Source organism: Salvelinus fontinalis, chromosome 12 (genome assembly GCF_029448725.1).
Source record: "Salvelinus fontinalis isolate EN_2023a chromosome 12, ASM2944872v1, whole genome shotgun sequence".
Taxonomy (NCBI): domain Eukaryota; kingdom Metazoa; phylum Chordata; class Actinopteri; order Salmoniformes; family Salmonidae; genus Salvelinus; species Salvelinus fontinalis.
Genome location: NC_074676.1, coordinates 34,367,995 through 34,387,579, shown reverse-complemented (window position 1 = coordinate 34,387,579; position 19,585 = coordinate 34,367,995). Strand labels below are relative to the sequence as shown.

At 44.2% G+C, this 19,585-nt stretch overlaps 1 protein-coding gene across 1 annotated transcript in view; it reads right to left on the bottom strand.

Moving 5' to 3' along the window:
• Nucleotides 1-269: 269 nt before the first annotated feature.
• LOC129867225 (serine/threonine-protein kinase STK11-like) overlaps nucleotides 270-19,585 on the bottom strand; it is a 47,058-nt gene continuing 27,742 nt past the window's right edge. The window contains exons 9-11 of the mRNA XM_055940486.1: nucleotides 17,412-17,611; nucleotides 4,011-4,297; nucleotides 270-833 (exon numbers count right to left, since the gene is read on the bottom strand). Of these exons, the coding sequence (XP_055796461.1) occupies nucleotides 4,053-4,297; nucleotides 17,412-17,611 (445 nt within the window). The 3' untranslated portion in view covers nucleotides 270-833; nucleotides 4,011-4,052. The remainder of the gene's footprint in view (nucleotides 834-4,010; nucleotides 4,298-17,411; nucleotides 17,612-19,585) is intronic.

The window sequence follows — 19,585 nt, the reverse complement described above, 5'->3', positions numbered from 1 at the left end:
GTTGACTTCAACAGCACACTCATGTAACCAATTACAGCTGTTCTTTAAAGAAGCTGTAGAAGTGAAAAGCAGACCAAATTAATTTATGTCAGTGAAATGTCATAAGGTTTGTAATCTCGCCCAACAGTCAGCTCTCTTTCTCTCTCTCTGAACCTAGACATTGAGCCTGGGGACGAGGTTCTAAAGTTTCAAACTGCCTATTGTTTGATTGACCAGATACATTTAAAATACAGCCACAAATAAAGAGAAATCACTGAAGAAACAGCTGGTGAGGTTGGGGTGCGTTTTATATAAATAATAATGAAAAACATATTGTTGGGAATAAAACCCTGAAACAAAACCCAGACGCAAAATGAAAAACCAAGCCAAGACATTCCTGAATAGTTATGTATGCTTGGCGTATCTATAGATCCCTTTCTTTTAGCCTGCATAGCATGCAGTTTATACATTTTATATAAATGATCATTATTATTACCAATATTGTAATTTATTGAAATGATCAATGTCATTCAATACACATCACGATGTGCGCTTTAATACAGAGTAACTGTAGGATAAACAGCGAAGTAGTCTAAAACGAGCTACATTAATACAGAGGGATCCCAGAATATGATTTGCAGAGGGGGGGAAGTCCAAGTCCTCCTACCCTCTTCTTCTTCATTTCTTTCTGGTGCTTCACTCTTGGATCATCATCATCGTTATGTTGTTAGTCTTCAGACAGGCAGATCAAGTGAAACAAACCACTGAAGTGCAGCATGTCCTGCTATCGCATCCTGTAGGCCAGACTGTCAAAACATTCATCTCCACAACATCCGGAGCAGGGAATTAGAGACCTACGAGGGAATCAAAACACACAATTAGCTCAAGACTTTTACAGTATTACTCAGTCAGTCATTTAACATTTACACAATACAGTTATGAGAGATGTCTGAATAATGGAGGATTCACATTGTAATACAGTCTATGACACCAATGGAACCAAGGTTTTATGGATAGTGTCCTGCATCTGTATCTGTCCAGCCATTCAGTTGGCGCTGTAAGCCTCCCTGTGGCCACTCTCAGTGAGTGGGATGCTGCCCACACAGAATCAGCCAGCGTGACACGCAGAGACGGATGTGGAGGATTTCCCTCTGTGAACCAACCAGGCAGCAGGCTGTTACTGCTGGAATCTGATGGACTTTCTGTCAGACAGCAGGCAGTTACTGCTGGAATCTGCTGGACTTTCTGTCAGACAGCAGGCAGTTACTGCTGGAATCTGCTGGACTTTCTGTCAGGCAGCAGGCAGTTACTGCTGGAATCTGCTGGACTTTCTGTCAGACAGCAGGCAGTTACTGCTGGAATCTGCTGGACTTTCTGTCAGGCAGCAGGCAGTTACTGCTGGAATCTGCTGGACTTTCTGTCAGACAGCAGGCTGTTACTGCTGGAATCTGCTGGACTTTCTGTCAGGCAGCAGGCAATTACTGCTGGAATCTGCTGGACTTTCTGTCAGACAGCAGGCAGTTACTGCTGGAATCTGCTGGACTTTCTGTCAGACAGCAGGCAGTTACTGCTGGAATCTGCTGGACTTTCTGTCAGACAGCAGGCAATTACTGCTGGAATCTGCTGGACTTTCTGTCAGGCAGCAGGCAATTACTGCTGGAATCTGCTGGACTTTCTGTCAGACAGCAGGCAGTTACTGCTGGAATCTGATGGACTTTCTGTCAGGCAGCAGGCAATTACTGCTGGAATCTGCTGGACTTTCTGTCAGGCAGCAGGCAATTACTGCTGGAATCTGCTGGACTTTCTGTCAGACAGCAGGCAATTACTGCTGGAATCTGCTGGACTTTCTGTCAGGCAGCAGGCAATTACTGCTGGAATCTGCTGGACTTTCTGTCAGACAACAGGCTGTTACTGCTGGAATCTGCTGGACTTTGTCAGACAGCAGGCAGTTACTGCTGGAATCTGCTGGACTTTCTGTCAGACAGCAGGCAATTACTGCTGGAATCTGCTGGACTTTCTGTCAGACTGCAGGCTGTTACTGCTGGAATCTGCTGGACTTTGTCAGACAGCAGGCAGTTACTGCTGGAATCTGCTGGACTTTGTCAGGCAGCAGGCTGTTACTGCTGGAATCTGCTGGACTTTGTCAGACAGCAGGCTCCAGACTACAGCCAGGACCTCGATCAGTCTGACTTTTACCAAACACAATATCCTGTCCAGTCCATTACGCCCAGTCTCAGCCAGGCTGTGAGTCATTCATTGCACAAACTAATATAGATTGGATGGTGTCCCCCTCCTCCCACACCACCATGTCCTCCATTCCACCCTTCTCTCCCTTATTGTGGAAAGGCTTCTCAGTATTCTCGGATGTCTCTGGGATGATGCTGTGGAGGAGTGATCACCCTCTCCCCCTCGGCAGACTGCGTGGGAGATGCCTGCATGCCGATGACTCAGAAAGGATGCCGCTTGGCTCGTTGCTGCTATTGGACAGCTATTCCATTTCTCACTGATTAGCTGTTGTCCCAGATCCATCCATGTGACTGACGGCATAAAAACAAGTTGGAGATGATGTCATCTTATCAGTCACACTCAATTACATACAGTACTGTAGATGATGTGGCATTTCAAATATGACAATACAATTAGTTCTCCGGACTATTTTATTTTAACTCATTATTTTGAACAAAAAGTCAGACAAATCGTTTTTTTCATATAGCACCATCACAGTGTTGTAAACTATGATAAAATGGCCAAAAACATGTGGGTTAGGAAGGAATATTCTTAGTATCAGAAGTATTCTTCAATCCGCATCAGAATCCCCTATTGGCTCGGGAGATGGTGTGAGGGTATTTGTGTTGGAACACAATGCATTTGTATGATCCTGTTAACCATGCAGGAGTACAGCAGCACATTTGATGGGATCGTTCATTTCTCCTTCAGAAAGAAGAATGTGAGGCGTGAGGCAGGGGGAGCTTGATAAAGAGTCAGAGCGTGTACTCAGGAATGACTCACAGAAAGACACTGAGGTAGAGAAAGAGGAAGAGAGGAACCCACATGAATAAGCAGGTGCCACAGGGGGAGCACGGAGAGAGGGAAAGAGAAAAACAAAAAGGGCCAACAGAGAGAAAAATATATAGAAAAAGAGGGAGAGAAGAGAAAACCCTCAAAAAAGCTGATTATGCTGCATCTCCCTTCCATGCAGTCCGCCCACACAATCCTCCTCTCCATCCATACAGAGCATCAGCGTCAGTCAGGGCTCTTCCTGCCTCCCCCACCCCTCTCAGCACCCTAAACTGCGTCATCCAGCCCCCATCCAGGCTCTCCACCAAACCAGCCTGCCTCTCCTCTTCTCTTCTCTCTCTCCCTGGAGACACCCAGGCAGCACCACTCCACTGTTCTATTTGGCTCCATAATTACACTCAGACTCTTCTGGCCTGTTGTTTACATTGAGAGTGTCTCAGAAGAAAGAAATCAAAGCACTGATGGATAAATACTCCAGGCAGACTAAATCAGAATTTTATTTCCCTGATATGTTGGGTGGGGGCATACATTTTCAATTAGCTGTATGTTTCAGTAGGGGATCAAGGGATCAGTTCATCCTTGTATTTGTATTTATTAAGGATCTCAGAGAAGAGAACATCTCAGATAAGACAACATCTTAGTTGGATTAAGTAGCATTATCATCTCAAGGTCACAGGATCAGCCCCAAAGGGTGTCTCCATACACTTAAGTAATAAGGCACGAGGGGGTGTGGTATATGGCCAATATACCATCGCTAAGGGCTGTTCTTATTCACAACATAGAGTGCGTGGATATATTGGACATATACCACAAACCCCCGATGTGCCTTATTGCTATTATAAACTGGTTACCAATGTAATTAGAGCAGTAACAAGAAATGTTTTGTCACACCTGTGGTATACGCTCTGATATTGTCAGCCAATCAGCATTAAGGGCTCGAACCACCCAATTTATAATTAGATGTAGACCACAACATTGTACAGGTGTCCTGTATGACTACTCCCTCTCCTCACCTGTCCAGTGTGTGTTCAGGGCTGGGGGTCTCGGGGCTGCTCTCACTGCTGCTTACAGTTGGACAGCTTGCGGATGCGGCTGTAGGTGGACACTCCTTTGCGTGAGGGGTTGGAGGAGGAGCTGGAGAGGCGTTCTGATCGGGACCTGGTTCTGCTGGTGGTTGGGTAGTGGTCCTGGTCTGTCTCTGTGTCTGTTCCGTTCACACACAGGGTCCTGAGCCCCAGCGGCGGCCTCACACACCCCCCCTGGTACCCGTTCTGCTCCAGCCCGTCCTCATGCACCCGTCCTGGGGAGAAGACACAGAGAGGAAGGGGTTAGCGGTCAGCGGTCTGAGATGGCTCACTAGAGAAACATACAGTATGCTGTCAGCCATCTTGTTAGACTCCGGGTAGAAGTCGGCTTTATGCACAAATCTAGGATCAGCTTACTCCCCCAAACCATTAGGAGGAAATGACAAATTGACATTAGATCTGTGTCAGATACTGTAAGTGTCTAGTGGGAGGAACTTTTTCCTTCTCACCTCCACACACTGTTAGAAACAGGTCAGAGTAACCAAGATAGTGAGGGAGGTGAGCACAAAGAAGCTTTGAACAACAGTTTGTAGACAGACAGAAAGTGCTGGGAGACTTGCTAAATGTGAGCCTCTTTTTACTGTGTGCTTTTACAAAATGTAGGCTTATTTTTAACTTGTGCTTCTGTGGTTTGCATTTTTACAGAGATGGTTGATGACAGGCGCTTTTGACTGACTGGCTAATTTCTAAGATTCTTTTATTAGGACATTTTGCATAGAAATCAAAAACTGCAATTCACAAACACAAGAAAAAGCACATTCACACATTAACTGTCAATAAAAATTAAAATGTCTCGCCTACAGAGAACATATTTAATTTCAAAGTGTTTCATGCTATTTCTGTGCTCTTCACTGTGTGAAAGCACAACCTAAAACAGCCTGCTTCATTTACAGCTGATATATTTCTATCCACTAGCACAGCTATCTACATATAGCAAACAGTATTCCCACTAGCACAGATATCTACATATAGCAAACAGCATTCCCACTAGCACAGAGCACAGCTATCTACATATAGCAAACAGTATTCCCACTAGCACAGAGCACAGCTATCTACATATAGCAAACAGTATTCCCACTAGCACAGAGCACAGCTATCTACATATAGCAAACAGTATTCCCACTAGCACAGAGCACAGCTATCTACATATAGCAAACAGTATTCCCACTAGCACAGAGCACAGCTATCTACATATAGGGACAGTATTCCCACTAGCACAGAGCACAGCTATCTACATATAGGGACAGTTTTCCCAGACACAACTTAACATTAGTCCTAAACTAAAAATCATGTTCAATTGAGATTCTTAACTGAAAATGTGTTTTTTTTGTCCAAGACTAGACTTCTGTGTCCCAGTAAACCGTCCCCTAGTGTAGAGTAGCTGATCCACACTGAAGTTGTTCAACAACAGAACTTCAGACAGGAAACCCACGTATTAGATGACAACACATGTGGTCTTGGCATTAGCCTCTGCTCCTTCAGGGGAGCTCACTGCCAGAGCAATGCATCAATGATTACCATTATTAATCAACTACAGGCAGTGATTGAGATATATACCAATTCCCCTCTGAGAAGAAAAGCAGCCAAAGAGGAGCAGGCTGGGGTGCAGGTGAGCTAACAGAAAACAGACTAGTATAGAGAGTAGCAGCAGTAGTTACAGCAGCAGCAATATGCAGCTGGTTTCACATCCTTATAGAGAGCAGAACATGTTACATCTGTCAGTCAGTCATCTGTTGCTTGAGGACCCAAGATTACAAAGTGTCTAACAGGTAAGTAAAATATGCCAAGTTGAAATAGGAAAATAAAACTCAAACTACATGACAATAATAATAATGAAGAGTCATGATTTTTCATGAATTGGGCGATGAGTTGGCCCTGATGTGAACACAGGTTCACAAAGCACCAGATGACTAAAGCCACACTCATAACGACAATCATCCCCATAATTAACCAAAATGTACATCCTCACATTATTAGACTTGTTCAAATCAGAAATCCAAGCGCTCTGGGCATTCTCAGCAAATGAATACCAGCTAAATGAAGTCTGTCTGGGCGCGCTCTCTCTTCCTTTATCCCCCCCTGTGAAGCTGTCGACACTGGGCTTACTGATTAGCCTGGGCCATAAATAAGTAATCAAAGGCAGCACAGCGACACTCGGGTTGCCCTCATCAAACTCCCCGTCACAGCGCCTCTCTACCATCATTGACTCACGACTCTAACAGTGGCTGACCTGTAAAGACCTGCATCTGCCACCCCCTCTTTGACGACAGCAAAGATGACAAAAGAAAAGGTAGAATCATACGGTGTCAGAGCAGAGCGAGAGGGAGGAAAGGAGGGAGAGAAGGAAGAGGGAGGGATATACAGTGCAAGTGTGACTAAACTGACCGCAGCGGGATGACTCACCCAGTTGCCATGGCAACTTTAACACTCGCTACTCTCTAATCGGCAATTTCAAACTGCTGCTTCTGGAGCCGGCGAGCGGAGGGAGGAGGGGGAATGTATGTTTGCGGAAATCATTATAATAAGTGGTGGTGGTGTTGTGTGTGGGCACAAACTGAGCAAGAAAGGCTGATACGAGGGTCACAAACCAGGACGTTTGACGTCAAATACACCACAGGCCATATGCACACCTCCCTCTCTTTCTCAAAAACACCTCACCGCTCTATTGCAGTCAAGCTATGGCTCCCTCTATAGTGGGATGCATTGTTGCACAGTAAGAGTTGGTGCTGATGAGGTGGTTTCTAGTCTCTAGATAAGCAGCGGTGGTATACTGAGCTTCCCTACACACATACACTGCTCAAAAAAATAAAGGGAACACTTAAACAACACAATGTAACTCCAAGTCAATCACACTTCTGTGAAATCAAACTGTCCACTTAGGAAGCCACACTGATTGACAAAAAATTTCACATGCTGTTGTGCAAATGGAATAGACAAAAGGTGGAAATTATAGGCAATTAGCAAGACACCCCCAATAAAGGAGTGATTCTGCAGGTGGTGACCACAGACCACTTCTCAGTTCCTATGCTTCCTGGCTGATGTTTTGGTCACTTTTGAATGCTGGCGGTGCTCTCACTCTAGTGGTAGCATAAGACAGAGTCTACAACCCACACAAGTGGCTCAGGTAGTGCAGCTCATCCAGGATGGCACATCAATGCGAGCTGTGGCAAGAAGGTTTGCTGTGTCTGTCAGCGTAGTGTCCAGAGCATGGAGGCGCTACCAGGAGACAGGCCAGTACATCAGGAGACGTGGAGGAGGCTGTAGGAGGGCAACAACCCAGCAGCAGGACCGCTACCTCCGCCTTTGTGCAAGGAGGAGCAGGTGGAGCACTGCCAGAGCCCTGCAAAATGACCTCCAGCAGGCCACAAATGTGCATGTGTCTGCTCAAACGGTCAGAAACAGATGAGGGTGGTATGAGGGCCCGACGTCCACAGGTGGGGGTTGTGCTTACAGCCCAACACCATGCAGGACGTTTGGCATTTGCCAGAGAACACCAAGATTGGCAAATTCGCCACTGGCGCCCTGTGCTCTTCACAGATGAAAACAGGTTCACACTGAGCACATGAGCACATGTGACAGACGTGACAGAGTCTGGAGACGCCGTGGAGAACGTTCTGCTGCCTGCAACATCCTCCAGCATGACCGGTTTGGCGGTGGGTCAGTCATGGTGTGGGGTGGCATTTCTTTGTGGGGCCGCACAACCCTCCATGTGCTCGCCAGAGGTAGCCTGACTGCCATTAGGTACCGAGATGAGATCCTCAGAGCCCTTGTGAGACCATATGCTGACACAAGCACATTTGTGGCCTGCTGGAGGTCATTTTGCAGGGTTCTGGCATTGCTCCTCCTGCTCAAAGGCGGAGGTAGCGGTCCTGCTGCTGGGTTGTTGCCCTCCTACGGCCTCCTCCACGTCTCCTGATGTACTGGCCTGTCTCCTGGTAGCGCCTCCATGCTCTGGACACTACGCTGACAGACACAGCAAACCTTCTTGCCACAGCTGTCAGGTTTTGGCCAGGACTGTTCAGGTTTTGGTCACTAGATGTCCCCATTGCACCTTTTTGTACCTTTTGTTTTTCCTTGCTCTAATTATTGTTTGCACCTGTGTAGTTCCCTTGTTAGTATTTAAACCCTGTGTGTTCCTCAGTTCCTTGCTCAGTGTTTGTATGTTAGCACCCAGCCCAAGCCCAAGCCCAAGCCTTGTTCTGAACATATGATTCTCTTATTGGATTTTCCAGAGGTTCTCTGGTTTTGTTCTTGTGGTTTTTTGGATTAGGCTTTTGAGGTTTGTTTTTTCCCTGCTGTTTTTACCACTTTGTGGAGTTTCTTTGTATTTTGGAGGATATCCATTTTGTGCTTCTTGGCTTTATGTTTGGACATTGTGGATTTAGATTCTTTGCCTGAAGATTTTGTTCTTTAATTAAACCACCATCTCTAGTACTGCTGTGTCTGCCTCATCTTCTGGGTTCTGACGATTATTAGTGACTGTTTCTCGCACCGGGTCCTGACAACAGCTTGCATTGATGTGCCATCCTGGATGAGCTGCACTACCTGAGCCACTTGTGTGGGTTGTAGACTCCGTCTCATGCTACCACTAGAGTGAGAGCAACGCCAGCATTCAAAAGTGACCAAAACATCAGCCAGGAAGCATAGGAACTGAGAAGTGGTCTGTGGTCACCACCTGCAGAATCACTCCTTTATTGGGGGTGTCTTGCTAATTGCCTATAATTTCCACCTTTTGTCTATTCCATTTGCACAACAGCATGTGAAATTTATTGTCAATCAGTGTTGCTTCCTAAGCGGACAGTTTGATTTCACAGAAGTGTGATTGACTTGGAGTTACATTGTGTTGTTTAAGTGTTCCCTTTATTTTTTTGAGCAGTGTATAAACCCCTTAGGAATTCTAAAACCTCTTAATGCTTCAGCCTTCAACGGAATGACAAAGAGAGAGCGCGAGAGAGAGGGAAAGATACAGAGATAGAAAGATATGGATTAATGGAGGAATGATGAAGAATACAGGACTGTGTGTTGTGTAGTATAGGAGGCTCAGACTGGGGAGGAGTTGGGCTGGAAAATAGATTACTATATGAACAAATTTAAACTCAATTGAATTTGCAAATTTCTATAACACTTCTACATACTCACTGTAGTTCTTCTTTCTCACAAATCAGCCTCCCAACAGGCATTGCCCTACAAAGCCACGCAAGTACAAATGATTGTGATTCCAGTTATTTTGAAGTTCCATTCTACATGTTTTAACAGCCACAGCATGGCACAGAGAGCAGACACACAACAGATGGCAGCAAGGGAAAATGAAAGTATAGTGGGTATCATTTCACAAATACCTTCCACAGGCCGCCCAACAGCGGAAGCAGCGGTGAATCAAATCGAAAATACAAATCATCTTTTTGTGCTTCCCTTCGAAGGGGAGAGGTGGAAATGACATTTTCCCCCAACATAAACAAGATTCAGGTTTAAATGGGCTTAACTTTGATTAATCGGCAACACATAATGCACAAGAAACCCCAGCAGACAAATTAAAGACTGCTGTGTAGGGGAGGAAAGGTAATTGAGGGAAAGAAGAAATACGTGATGGATAGTCCCGCTCCATGTTGTTCTCATGTAATTGGGTAAGGCCAGATTGGACACGTTATCACAGTTCAAGCAAGCTCATAAAACTCTATTGTGGAAAGATGAATAATGTAATCTACTTGAAAGCTAATATAATAAAACAATTTCCATCACTTCTTATCTCTAATATAAGACAAGAAAGAAAAACTAGGAATGATTGAATGAGTGTTGATTTTGAATTTCACTGTGTTGTCAGAGAGGAGGCAGTTTGGGCAGTCTTTTATATGATGACTCAGGTAGGCTAATCACTGCAGTCAATAGGAAAAATTAGCAAATAAACCCAAAACTAACCCACTAGAATGAGTCAGTAAAACAGGCAAGTAGCTATATGGTCTTATGGCATCTATCAAATGTACTGCTATCAGTGAAAAATCTGAAGATTACAGGGACAAAGGAAGAATCAGATTTCAGATTGTATGGCATCTAGGAATCTAATCTAATCTTTTGATGTCAAATGCCTGATGTGCTTTTTGTATTCATTCAATACTGGATCCCTCCCGTTTTGAGGTTCTGAAATGTATAGTAGGTTATAGCCTTGAAATACATTGTTTTCTGTGTAGTGTGCCCTACATCACAGCCAGTGCCTAGGGCTTTAGCAGTGGGCCAAGAATGACTATACTGTGTCTCTAACCAGAGCCATGACACCAACAACATGAGGTAATTAGCCAAGGCAGGCGAGGGCATATTGAGTGCTTCTAGCACCTTATGTTACAAAACAAGTACAAGACAGCAACATAAGTCTACCTTCAGGCCACAACTACTGATATACCAGCCTGTCACATTCAACAATGTTAGTGCCAATGTCATCAAATATAATGAATCAGATATCATGTGAAAGTCCAGGCAAGCACATCACAGCATCTGCCATAAGAGAGAAGTTGACTGAGTGATTAGAGAAAGAAATGAGTTCTTCCATGGAAAGTGGAAATGAACCCCATGACCAAGTCCATGGACATTCTCTGAGCCTGACGTAGTCAGCTTCACCTGCTCTGCTGCTTCCTCCATGGACATTCTCTGAGCTTGACGCAGTCAACTTCACCTGCTCTGCTCCTTCCTCCATGGACATTCTCTGAGCTTGACGCAGTCAACTTCACCTGCTCTGCTCCTTCCTCCATGGACATTCTCTGAGCCTGACGTAGTCAACTTCACCTGCTCTGCTCCTTCCTCCATGGACATTCTCTGAGCTTGACGTAGTCAACTTCACCTGCTCTGCTCCTTCCTCCATGGACATTCTCTGAGCCTGACGTAGTCAACTTCACCTGCTCTGCTCCCTCCTCCTCCAGACTCCTCTCCTATCAGCTCTGACCTTGTTCAATCATTAGTCTCAGCCTGGACAAAGTGACTCACTGGTCCATAGTGACTACCAGCCCACATACGCACTAGGCTGACGCAATCACAGACAGACTGACAGACAGCAGCTTGATCAGATCCTCTGCAGCGATGGACACACCAGAACACAAACACAGAGAGATAACGATCCAATCCATACAAAGGAAAAAAGTTCAGTGAGAAGCGAGTAAAAATTTGATTTGAGGATGTGGGCTCTGACGCATGACATAACTGCCATGTTAATGACACCACTACAGAAGGCTAACTGACAAAGGATTGTGCATCCATGCCAAACAGTGCTTTTGTCATTCAAAAAATTAAAAAATATCCAAAAGAAAACACATAACATTGACATTTGTCTTAGTGTGGGTCCCCAAGTAGGTCCTAGTGCGGCACAATATCAGCAGCATCTGGTTGGCTCCACCAGGTCTGCCTGTCTCCTCTCCTGCACTAGATAAGGCTCTGGCTATTGGCAACATCACATTATTATGACAGAGACAAAGAGGAGAGGGGAGGAAAAGAGAGGGGGTGGAGGGACTTCATTAACGCCATTCCTCCCTTAAGGTGAAACATTTTGGGAAACTAATAGGTCTAGCAGGTCTAGACTGAAGTAAGAACCGGCTGACGCAACGCTGCTGTTTCATGTGTTGCTCATGTTTTAAACATCCTTCAAATAAAAAATGTGCTTTGATGTGAATATGGCATTTTAACAATCATTTCCTAAAAACAGGACAGGTGAAAGTAAAATGGAAAACATGTAATGGAGTTTGTATCTGTACATTTTTGACGGGATGATCATAGGGAAAAACACAATACTTCTGCATTACCCGCTGTGTAAACACATTGATTTTCATTGCAAACAGGCTCAGGATAACTCCTGATACAGTTGGATAGCTGACATTCAGAGCTTAAAGCTGCAATATGTAACTTTTTGGGTGATTCACATAGATAATGTGAGTTACAGATCTGCCATTCTCATTGAAAGCAAGCCTAAGAAGCGGTAGATCTGTTCTATGTGTTCGATTTTATTGCTGCCCGTTCTTACATTTTGTTTGGGAGTCTTTTACTTTCGGGTTTTGTACACCAGTTTCAAACCGCTAAAATACAATATTTTCATTTATGGAAAATATATTTCACAGCGGTTTAGATGTTACAATGATTCTCCATACAATGACTGCTTGTTTTGTCACATACAGTAAACTGAAATTAGGCGCACTACTGACATTTTAGCAACCAGGAAATGGTGGAGAGATTTCTGCATATTGTATCTTTAAATAGCCAAAATGATTAGTCACAGGAATCAGGACTAATAAAGCCAATGCAACTAACCATTTCACAAACGTTAGGCCTACCACATGGATGGCCATTCATAAAATTAAATTGTGGGTCGACACTGTAGGCTACACTACAGTAAGCACAGACCAACGCTGATGTCATTTTTGAAATAAATGGTGCAGTCTAGACCTTCCTTGAGTTCAACAGACAGACCGGACCAAATCTGAACCAATCATAGACATCCACATTGATTGAACTGGCCAGACATTAAAATAAATTATTTAGGCTATATTATTATCCTATTATTTCAAGGCTATAGCCTACAAATAAATAAACTGAAGTATTTGCGAGTGCGACACACTAGGCTGGCAGGAACATTATAGTGCTCAGCATTTAAACATTGTATTAAATCATTATAGTCCATAAATTGCACATATAGGCTGTGACTTAAGACTTAAATAAAAATGAACCAAAAAACGCCTTATTAGGCATGAGTTTGGTCACAGTCTGTGGCTTCAGACTCATGTGATGGTGCCTGGAGAGTAGGCCAGCAGCAGAGAATACCCTCTCCTCACTCGCAAAGCCACTGAGGATGCTAAATACCCTTCAGGCCACTCTTGTCCGACTGGGCAGGGATGCGGAGTTGTATTTTTATTTCTATAGGTAGGCCTAAAAAAATGTATTTAGGTCAAATAACCTTAATAAAACAGAAAGCTCCTTGAAAGAGGTAATATTTCAGGCCTACAGGGGCAAAATCAATGACAGCGTATTATATATACTGAAAAAGATATATAAGGCAACAGTTTCAAAGATTTTACTGAGTTACTGTTCATATAAGGAAATCAGTCAATTGAAATAAATGCATTAGGCCCTAATCTATGGATTTCACATGACTGGGCAGGGGGACAGCCATGGGTGGGCCTGGGAAGGCATAGGCCCACCCACTTGGGAGCCGGGTCCACCCACTTGGGAGCAAGGCCCAGCCAATCAGAATGAGTTTTCCCCCACAAAAGGGCTTTATTACAGACATAAATACTCCTCAGCATCCCCCTCCCCCTCAGACGATCCCACAGGTGAAGAAGCCAGATGTGGAGGTCCTGGGCTGGCGTGGATACACGTGGTCTGCGGTTGTGAGGCCTGTTGGACGTACTGACAAATTCTCTAAAATGACATTGAAGGGGGCTTATGGAAGAGAAATTAACATTAAATTCTCTGGCAACAGCTCTGTTGGACATTCCTGCAGTCAGCATATCAATTGCACGCTCCCTCAAAACTTGAGACATCTGTGGCATTGTGTTGTGTAACAAAACTCCACATTATAAAGTGGCCTTTTATTTTCCCCAGCACAAGGTGCACCTGTTTAATGATCATGCTGTTAAATCAGCTTCTTGATATGCCACACCGGTCAGGTGGATGGATTATCTTGGCAAAGGATAAATGCTCACTAACAAGGATGTAAACAAATTTGTGCACAAAATTTGAGAGAAACGTTTCTGTGCATATGGAACATTTCTGGGATCTTATTTCAGCTCATGAAAAAGGGGTTTACATGTTGCGTTTATATTTTTATTCAGTATATATAATAGAACGAAAATGAACACTTAAGAGATCTGATTTTTAGTTTAGAAATACTTTGCTACAATGACACACTTATCTAGCTAGCCACCTCCTTCCTTTCTGTTAGCATGTACACATAGTAAGTACCCATCATGCTTGCGAGATATGTGTCTTTTCAGATCTCACAATGATTATTTAGTCGTAGACACTACATCATTGCACTCCCTCTCTTGCTCTTGGTCCACCTCATCTTTGTAAGTCACCTTGATTTTTAACCTGTTTCTTTTATCAGTTTCTTTATGAAAATATTTAGCGAACTCCATGACAGTAGATAAAGCAAGGGGCTATAGCAGCACACAAGTAGCCTACAAATGCATGCTGGGCTGGGCATGCCCAGAGCTCGTGAAGTGAGCACTACTGGAGTGTGCAGGAAGGCCGACGGTCCAGCCTTTGGCAAACTCGCTCTGCGCTCCAGTCAAATTGGGCACACTCCACACCTTGCTCTACTCCAGCTCCGCTCACATACTCTGTCCAGGACCTCTACAACAAGCAGTGTCAGATGAAGGCCCAAGAAATTGTCAAAGACTCCAGTCACCCAAGCTATAGACTGTTCTCTCTGCTACCACATGGCAAGCGGTACCAGTGCACCAAGTCTGCAACCAGCAAGACCCTGAACAGCTTCTACCCCCAAGCCATAAGACTGCTAAACAAGACTGCTAAATAGCTAATCAAATGGCTACCCGGACAACCTGCATTGACACTTTTTGGACTAACTTTCTTGCACACACACTGGACACGCACACTGGACACACAGCTGCTACTGTCTATTATCTATCCTGTTGCCTAGTCACTTTACCCCTACTTACAGTACCAGTCGCAAGTTTGGACATACTGTCACGTTCTGACCATAGTTCCTTTTTTGTGTCTTTCTTTTGGTTTGGTCAGGGCGTGAGTTGGGGTGGGCATTCTATGTTGTTTTGCTATGTTTTCCATTTCTGTGTTTGGCCTGGTATGGTTCTCAATCAGAGGCAGCTGTCGATCGTTGTCTCTGATTGAGAATCATACTTAGGTAGCCTGTTTTCCCCTTTTTGGTTGTGGGTGATTGTTTTCTGTTTTGTGCATATTCCTTACAGAACTGTTTCGGTTTCGTTCTCGCTCTTTATTATTTTTGCCATTTCAGTGTTCCGTTTATTTTGTTTATTAAAATGAACACTTACCACGCTGCACCTTGGTCCTCTTCTCCTTCACCAGATGAAAATCGTTACACATACCTACTTATTCAAGGGATTTTCTTTATTTTTGCATTGTAGAATAATAGTGAAGACATCAAAACTATGAAAAAAACATATGAAATCATGTAGTAACCAAAAAAGTGTTAAACAAATCAAAATATATTTTATATTTGAAATTCTTTAAAGTAGACACCCTTTGCCTTGATGACAGCGTTGCACACTCTTGGCATTCTCTCAACCAGATTCATGAGTTAGTCACCTGTAATGCATCTTATTGTTAAAAGTTAATTTGTGAAATTTCTTTCCTTCTTAATGCGTTTGAGCCAATTAGTTGTGTTGGTAGGGGTGGTATACGGAAGATAGCCCTATTTGGTAAAAGACCAAGTCCATATTATGGCAAGAACAGCTCAAATAAGCAAAGAGAAACGACAGTCCATCATTACTTTAAGACATGAAGGTCAATCAATCTGGAAAATTTCTAGAACTTTAAAAGTTTCTTCAAGTGCAGTTGCAAAAACCATCAAGCGCTATGGTGAAACAGGCTCTCGTGAGGACCACAACAGGAAGACCCAGAGATACCTCTGTTGCAAAGGATAAGTTCATTAGCCTCAGAAATTGCAACCCAAATAAATGCTAGAGTTCAAATAACAGACATATATCAACATCAACTGTTCAGAGGAGACTGCGTGAACCAGGCCTTCATGGTCGGATTGCTGCAAAGAAACCACTACTAAAGGACACCAATAATAAGAAGAGACTTGCTTGGGCCAAGAAACACGAGCAATGGACATTAGACCGGTGTAAATCTGTCCTTTGGTCTGTTGAGTCCAAATTTGAGATTTTTGGTTGCAACCGCCGTGTCTATGTGAGACGCAGAGTAGATGAACGGAGCTCCGCATGTGTGGTTCCCACCGTGAAGCATGGAGGAGGTGTGATGGTGTGGGATGGTGTGGATGTGCTTTGCTGGTGAGACTGTCATGATTTATTTAGAATTCAAGGCACACTTAACCAGCATTGCTACCACAGCATTCTGCAGCGATACGCCAACCCATCTGGTTTGCACTTAGTGGTACTCATTTGTTTTTCAACAGAACAATGACCCAAAACACACCTCCAGGCTGTGTAAGTGCTATTTGACCAAGGAGGAGAGTGATGGAGTGCTGCATCAGATGACCTGGCCTCCACAATCCCCCAAACTTAACCCAATTGAGATGGTTTGCGAGCAGCCAACAGTGCTCAGCATATGTGTGGAACTTTAAATAATGCCACTTTAATAATGTTGACATATCTTACATTACTCATATGTATATACTGTATTTTATACCATCTATCGCACCTTGCCTATGCCGCTCGGCCATCGCTCATCCATATATTTATATGTACATATTCTCATTCACCCCTTTCAGATTTGTGTGTATTAGGTAGTTGTTGGGGAATTGTTAGATTACTTGTTAGCTATTACTGCATTGTCGGAACCAGAAGAACAAGCATTTCGCTACACTCGCATTAACATCTGCTAACCATGTGTATGTGACCAATACAATTTGATTTGAAACTCTGTTGGAAAAGCATTCCAGGTTGAGAGAATACCAAGAGTGTGCAAAGCTGTCATCAAGGCAAAGGGTGGCTACTTTGAAGAATCTCAAATAGACTATTTTGATTTGTTTAACACTTTTTTGGTTACTACCTGATCTTTTAAATTTTATTTAACTAGGCATTTCATGTGTTATTTCATAGTTTTGATGTTTTCACTGTTACTCACCAATGTTGAAAAGAGTAAAATAAAGAAAAACCCTTGAATGAGTAGGTGTGTCCAAACTTTTGACTGGTACTATAAATGTACATAGCTACCTCAATTACCTCGTACCCCTGCACATCGACTCGGTACTGGTAATCCCTGTATAGAGCCATGTTATTTTTTACTCGTTATTGTTATTCGTTATTCACTGTGTATTTATTCCTGATGGCACTATTTAAATGGTTTATCTTTAACTCTGCATTGTTGGAAAAAGACCTGTACAGTAAGTAAGCATTTCACTGTTAGTCTACACCTGTTGTTTGCAAAGAATGTGACAAAGAAATGTTATCACTCAAATTCTCTCTCCCAATAACCCTCACTCTCCACCTCAACATCTCTCCACCTCCCTCTTCCTCCATCCATCCTGTGTCTCTCACCTTGCATAGCAAAACCCTGGCTGGAAATGTGGCTTTCTCCATAGAGCAGCTTGTCATCATCCTCCTAGTCCTTATAAACATCACTCTATTAAGTCATATCTCCATCCTTCTCTCCCTCCATATCTCTGTATCTCACCTGGCATAGTGAAACCCTGAGAGTAGATGTCTCCAGCTCCGTAGAAGAGTTCATCATCATCCTGGTCGTCCTGGTCGGTGTCGCCGTGCAGGTGCTCCAGGTAAGGCAGTACAGTCATGCTACGCCACGCATCCCTCCGGTCAGCACTGGGGGGCATTGGCATCAAAGGCTCCATGGCAGGGCGTTTCTTCCTCACCCAGCTGTAACCACACAAAGATTGGTTTTAAGGTTATGTGTGGAACTTTAAATAATGCCACTTTAATAATGTTGACATATCTTACATTACTCATATGTATATACTGTATTTTATACCATCTATCGCACCTTGCCTATGCCGCTCGGCCATCGCTCATCCATATATTTATATGTACATATTCTCATTCACCCCTTTCAGATTTGTGTGTATTAGGTACACAGTTGAAGGTCAATCAGATTTGTGAACATGGTCCCTAGCTGTGTGTTGCCGCTTTCCATGTCTGTTGTCTGTAACTTGTGAGGTGTGGAAACACTTCCTTGCTTTTATGAATTTTGTCTTGCTGCTTTTTGTTCTATGTTGCTCTGTCTGTGTGCTACGTCTTGCTTGTCCTATGTTGCTATGTCTTGCTTGTTCTATGTTGCTATTGTCTATATTGTAATTGTTTTTAATAACCTGCCCAGGGACTGCGGTTGAAAATTAGCCGGCTGGCTAAAACCGGCACTTTTACTGAAACGTTGATTAATGTGCACTGTCCCTGTAAAAAATAAAATAAACTCAACTCAACAAGTCGGAAGTTTACATACACCTTAGCCAAATACACTGCTCAAAAAAATAAAGGGAACACTTAAACAACACAATGTAACTCCAAGTCAATCACACTTCTGTGAAATCAAACTGTCCACTTAGGAAGCAACACTGATTGACAATAAATTCCACATGCTGTTGTGCAAATGGAATAGACAAAAGATGGAAATTATAGGCAATTAGCAAGACACCCCCAAAAAAGGAGTGATTCTGCAGGTGGTGACCACAGACCACTTCTCAGTTCCTATGCTTCCTGGCTGATGTTTTGGTCACTTTGAATGCTGGCGGTGCTCTCACTCTAGTGGTAGCATGAGACGGAGTCTACAACCCACACAAGTAGCTCAGGTAGTGCAGTTCATCCAGGATGGCACATCAATGCGAGCTGTGGCAAAAAGGTTTGCTGTGTCTGTCAGCGTAGTGTCCAGAGCATGGAGGCGCTACCAGGAGACAGGCCAGTATATCAGGAGACGTGGAGGAGGCTGTAGGAGGGCAACAATCCAGCAGCAGGACCGCTACCCCCGCCTTTGTGCAAGGAGGTGCACTGCCAGAGCCCTGCAAAATGACCTCAAGCAGGCCACAAATGTGCATGTGTCAGCATATGGTCTCACAAGGGGTCTGAGGATCTCATCTCGGTACCTAATGGCAAGTCAGGCTACCTCTGGCGAGCACATGGAGGGGTGTGCGGCCCCACAAAGAAATGCCACCCCACACCATGACTGACCCATCGCCAAACCGGTCATGCTGGAGGATGTTGCAGGCAGCAGAACGTTCTCCACGGCATCTCCAGACTCTGTCACGTCTGTCACATGTGCTCATGTGCTCAGTGTGAGCCTGCTTTCATCTGTGAAGAGCACAGGGCGCCAGTGGCGAATTTGCCAATCTTGGTGTTCTCTGGCAAATGCCAAACGTCCTGTACGGTGTTGGGCTGTAAGCACAACCCCCACCTGGGGACGTCGGGCCCTCATACCACCCTCATGGAGTCTGTTTCTGACCGTTTGAGCAGACACATGCACATTTGTGGCCTGCTGAAGGTCATTTTGCAGGGCGCTGGCAGTGCACCTCCTTGCACAAAGGCGGAGGTAGCGGTCCTGCTGCTGGGTTGTTGCCCTCCTACGGCCTCCTCCACGTCTCCTGATGTACTGGCCTGTCTCCTGGTAGCGCCTCCATAATCTGGACACTACGTTGACAGACACAGCAAACCTTTTTGCCACAGCTCGCATTGATGTGCCATCCTGGATGAACTGCACTACCTGAGCCACTTGTGTGGGTTGTAGACTCCGTCTCATGCTACCACTAGAGTGAGAGCACCGCCAGCATTCAAAAGTGACCAAAACATCAGCCAGGAAGCATAGGAACTGAGAAGTGGTGTGTGGTCACCACCTGCAGAATCACT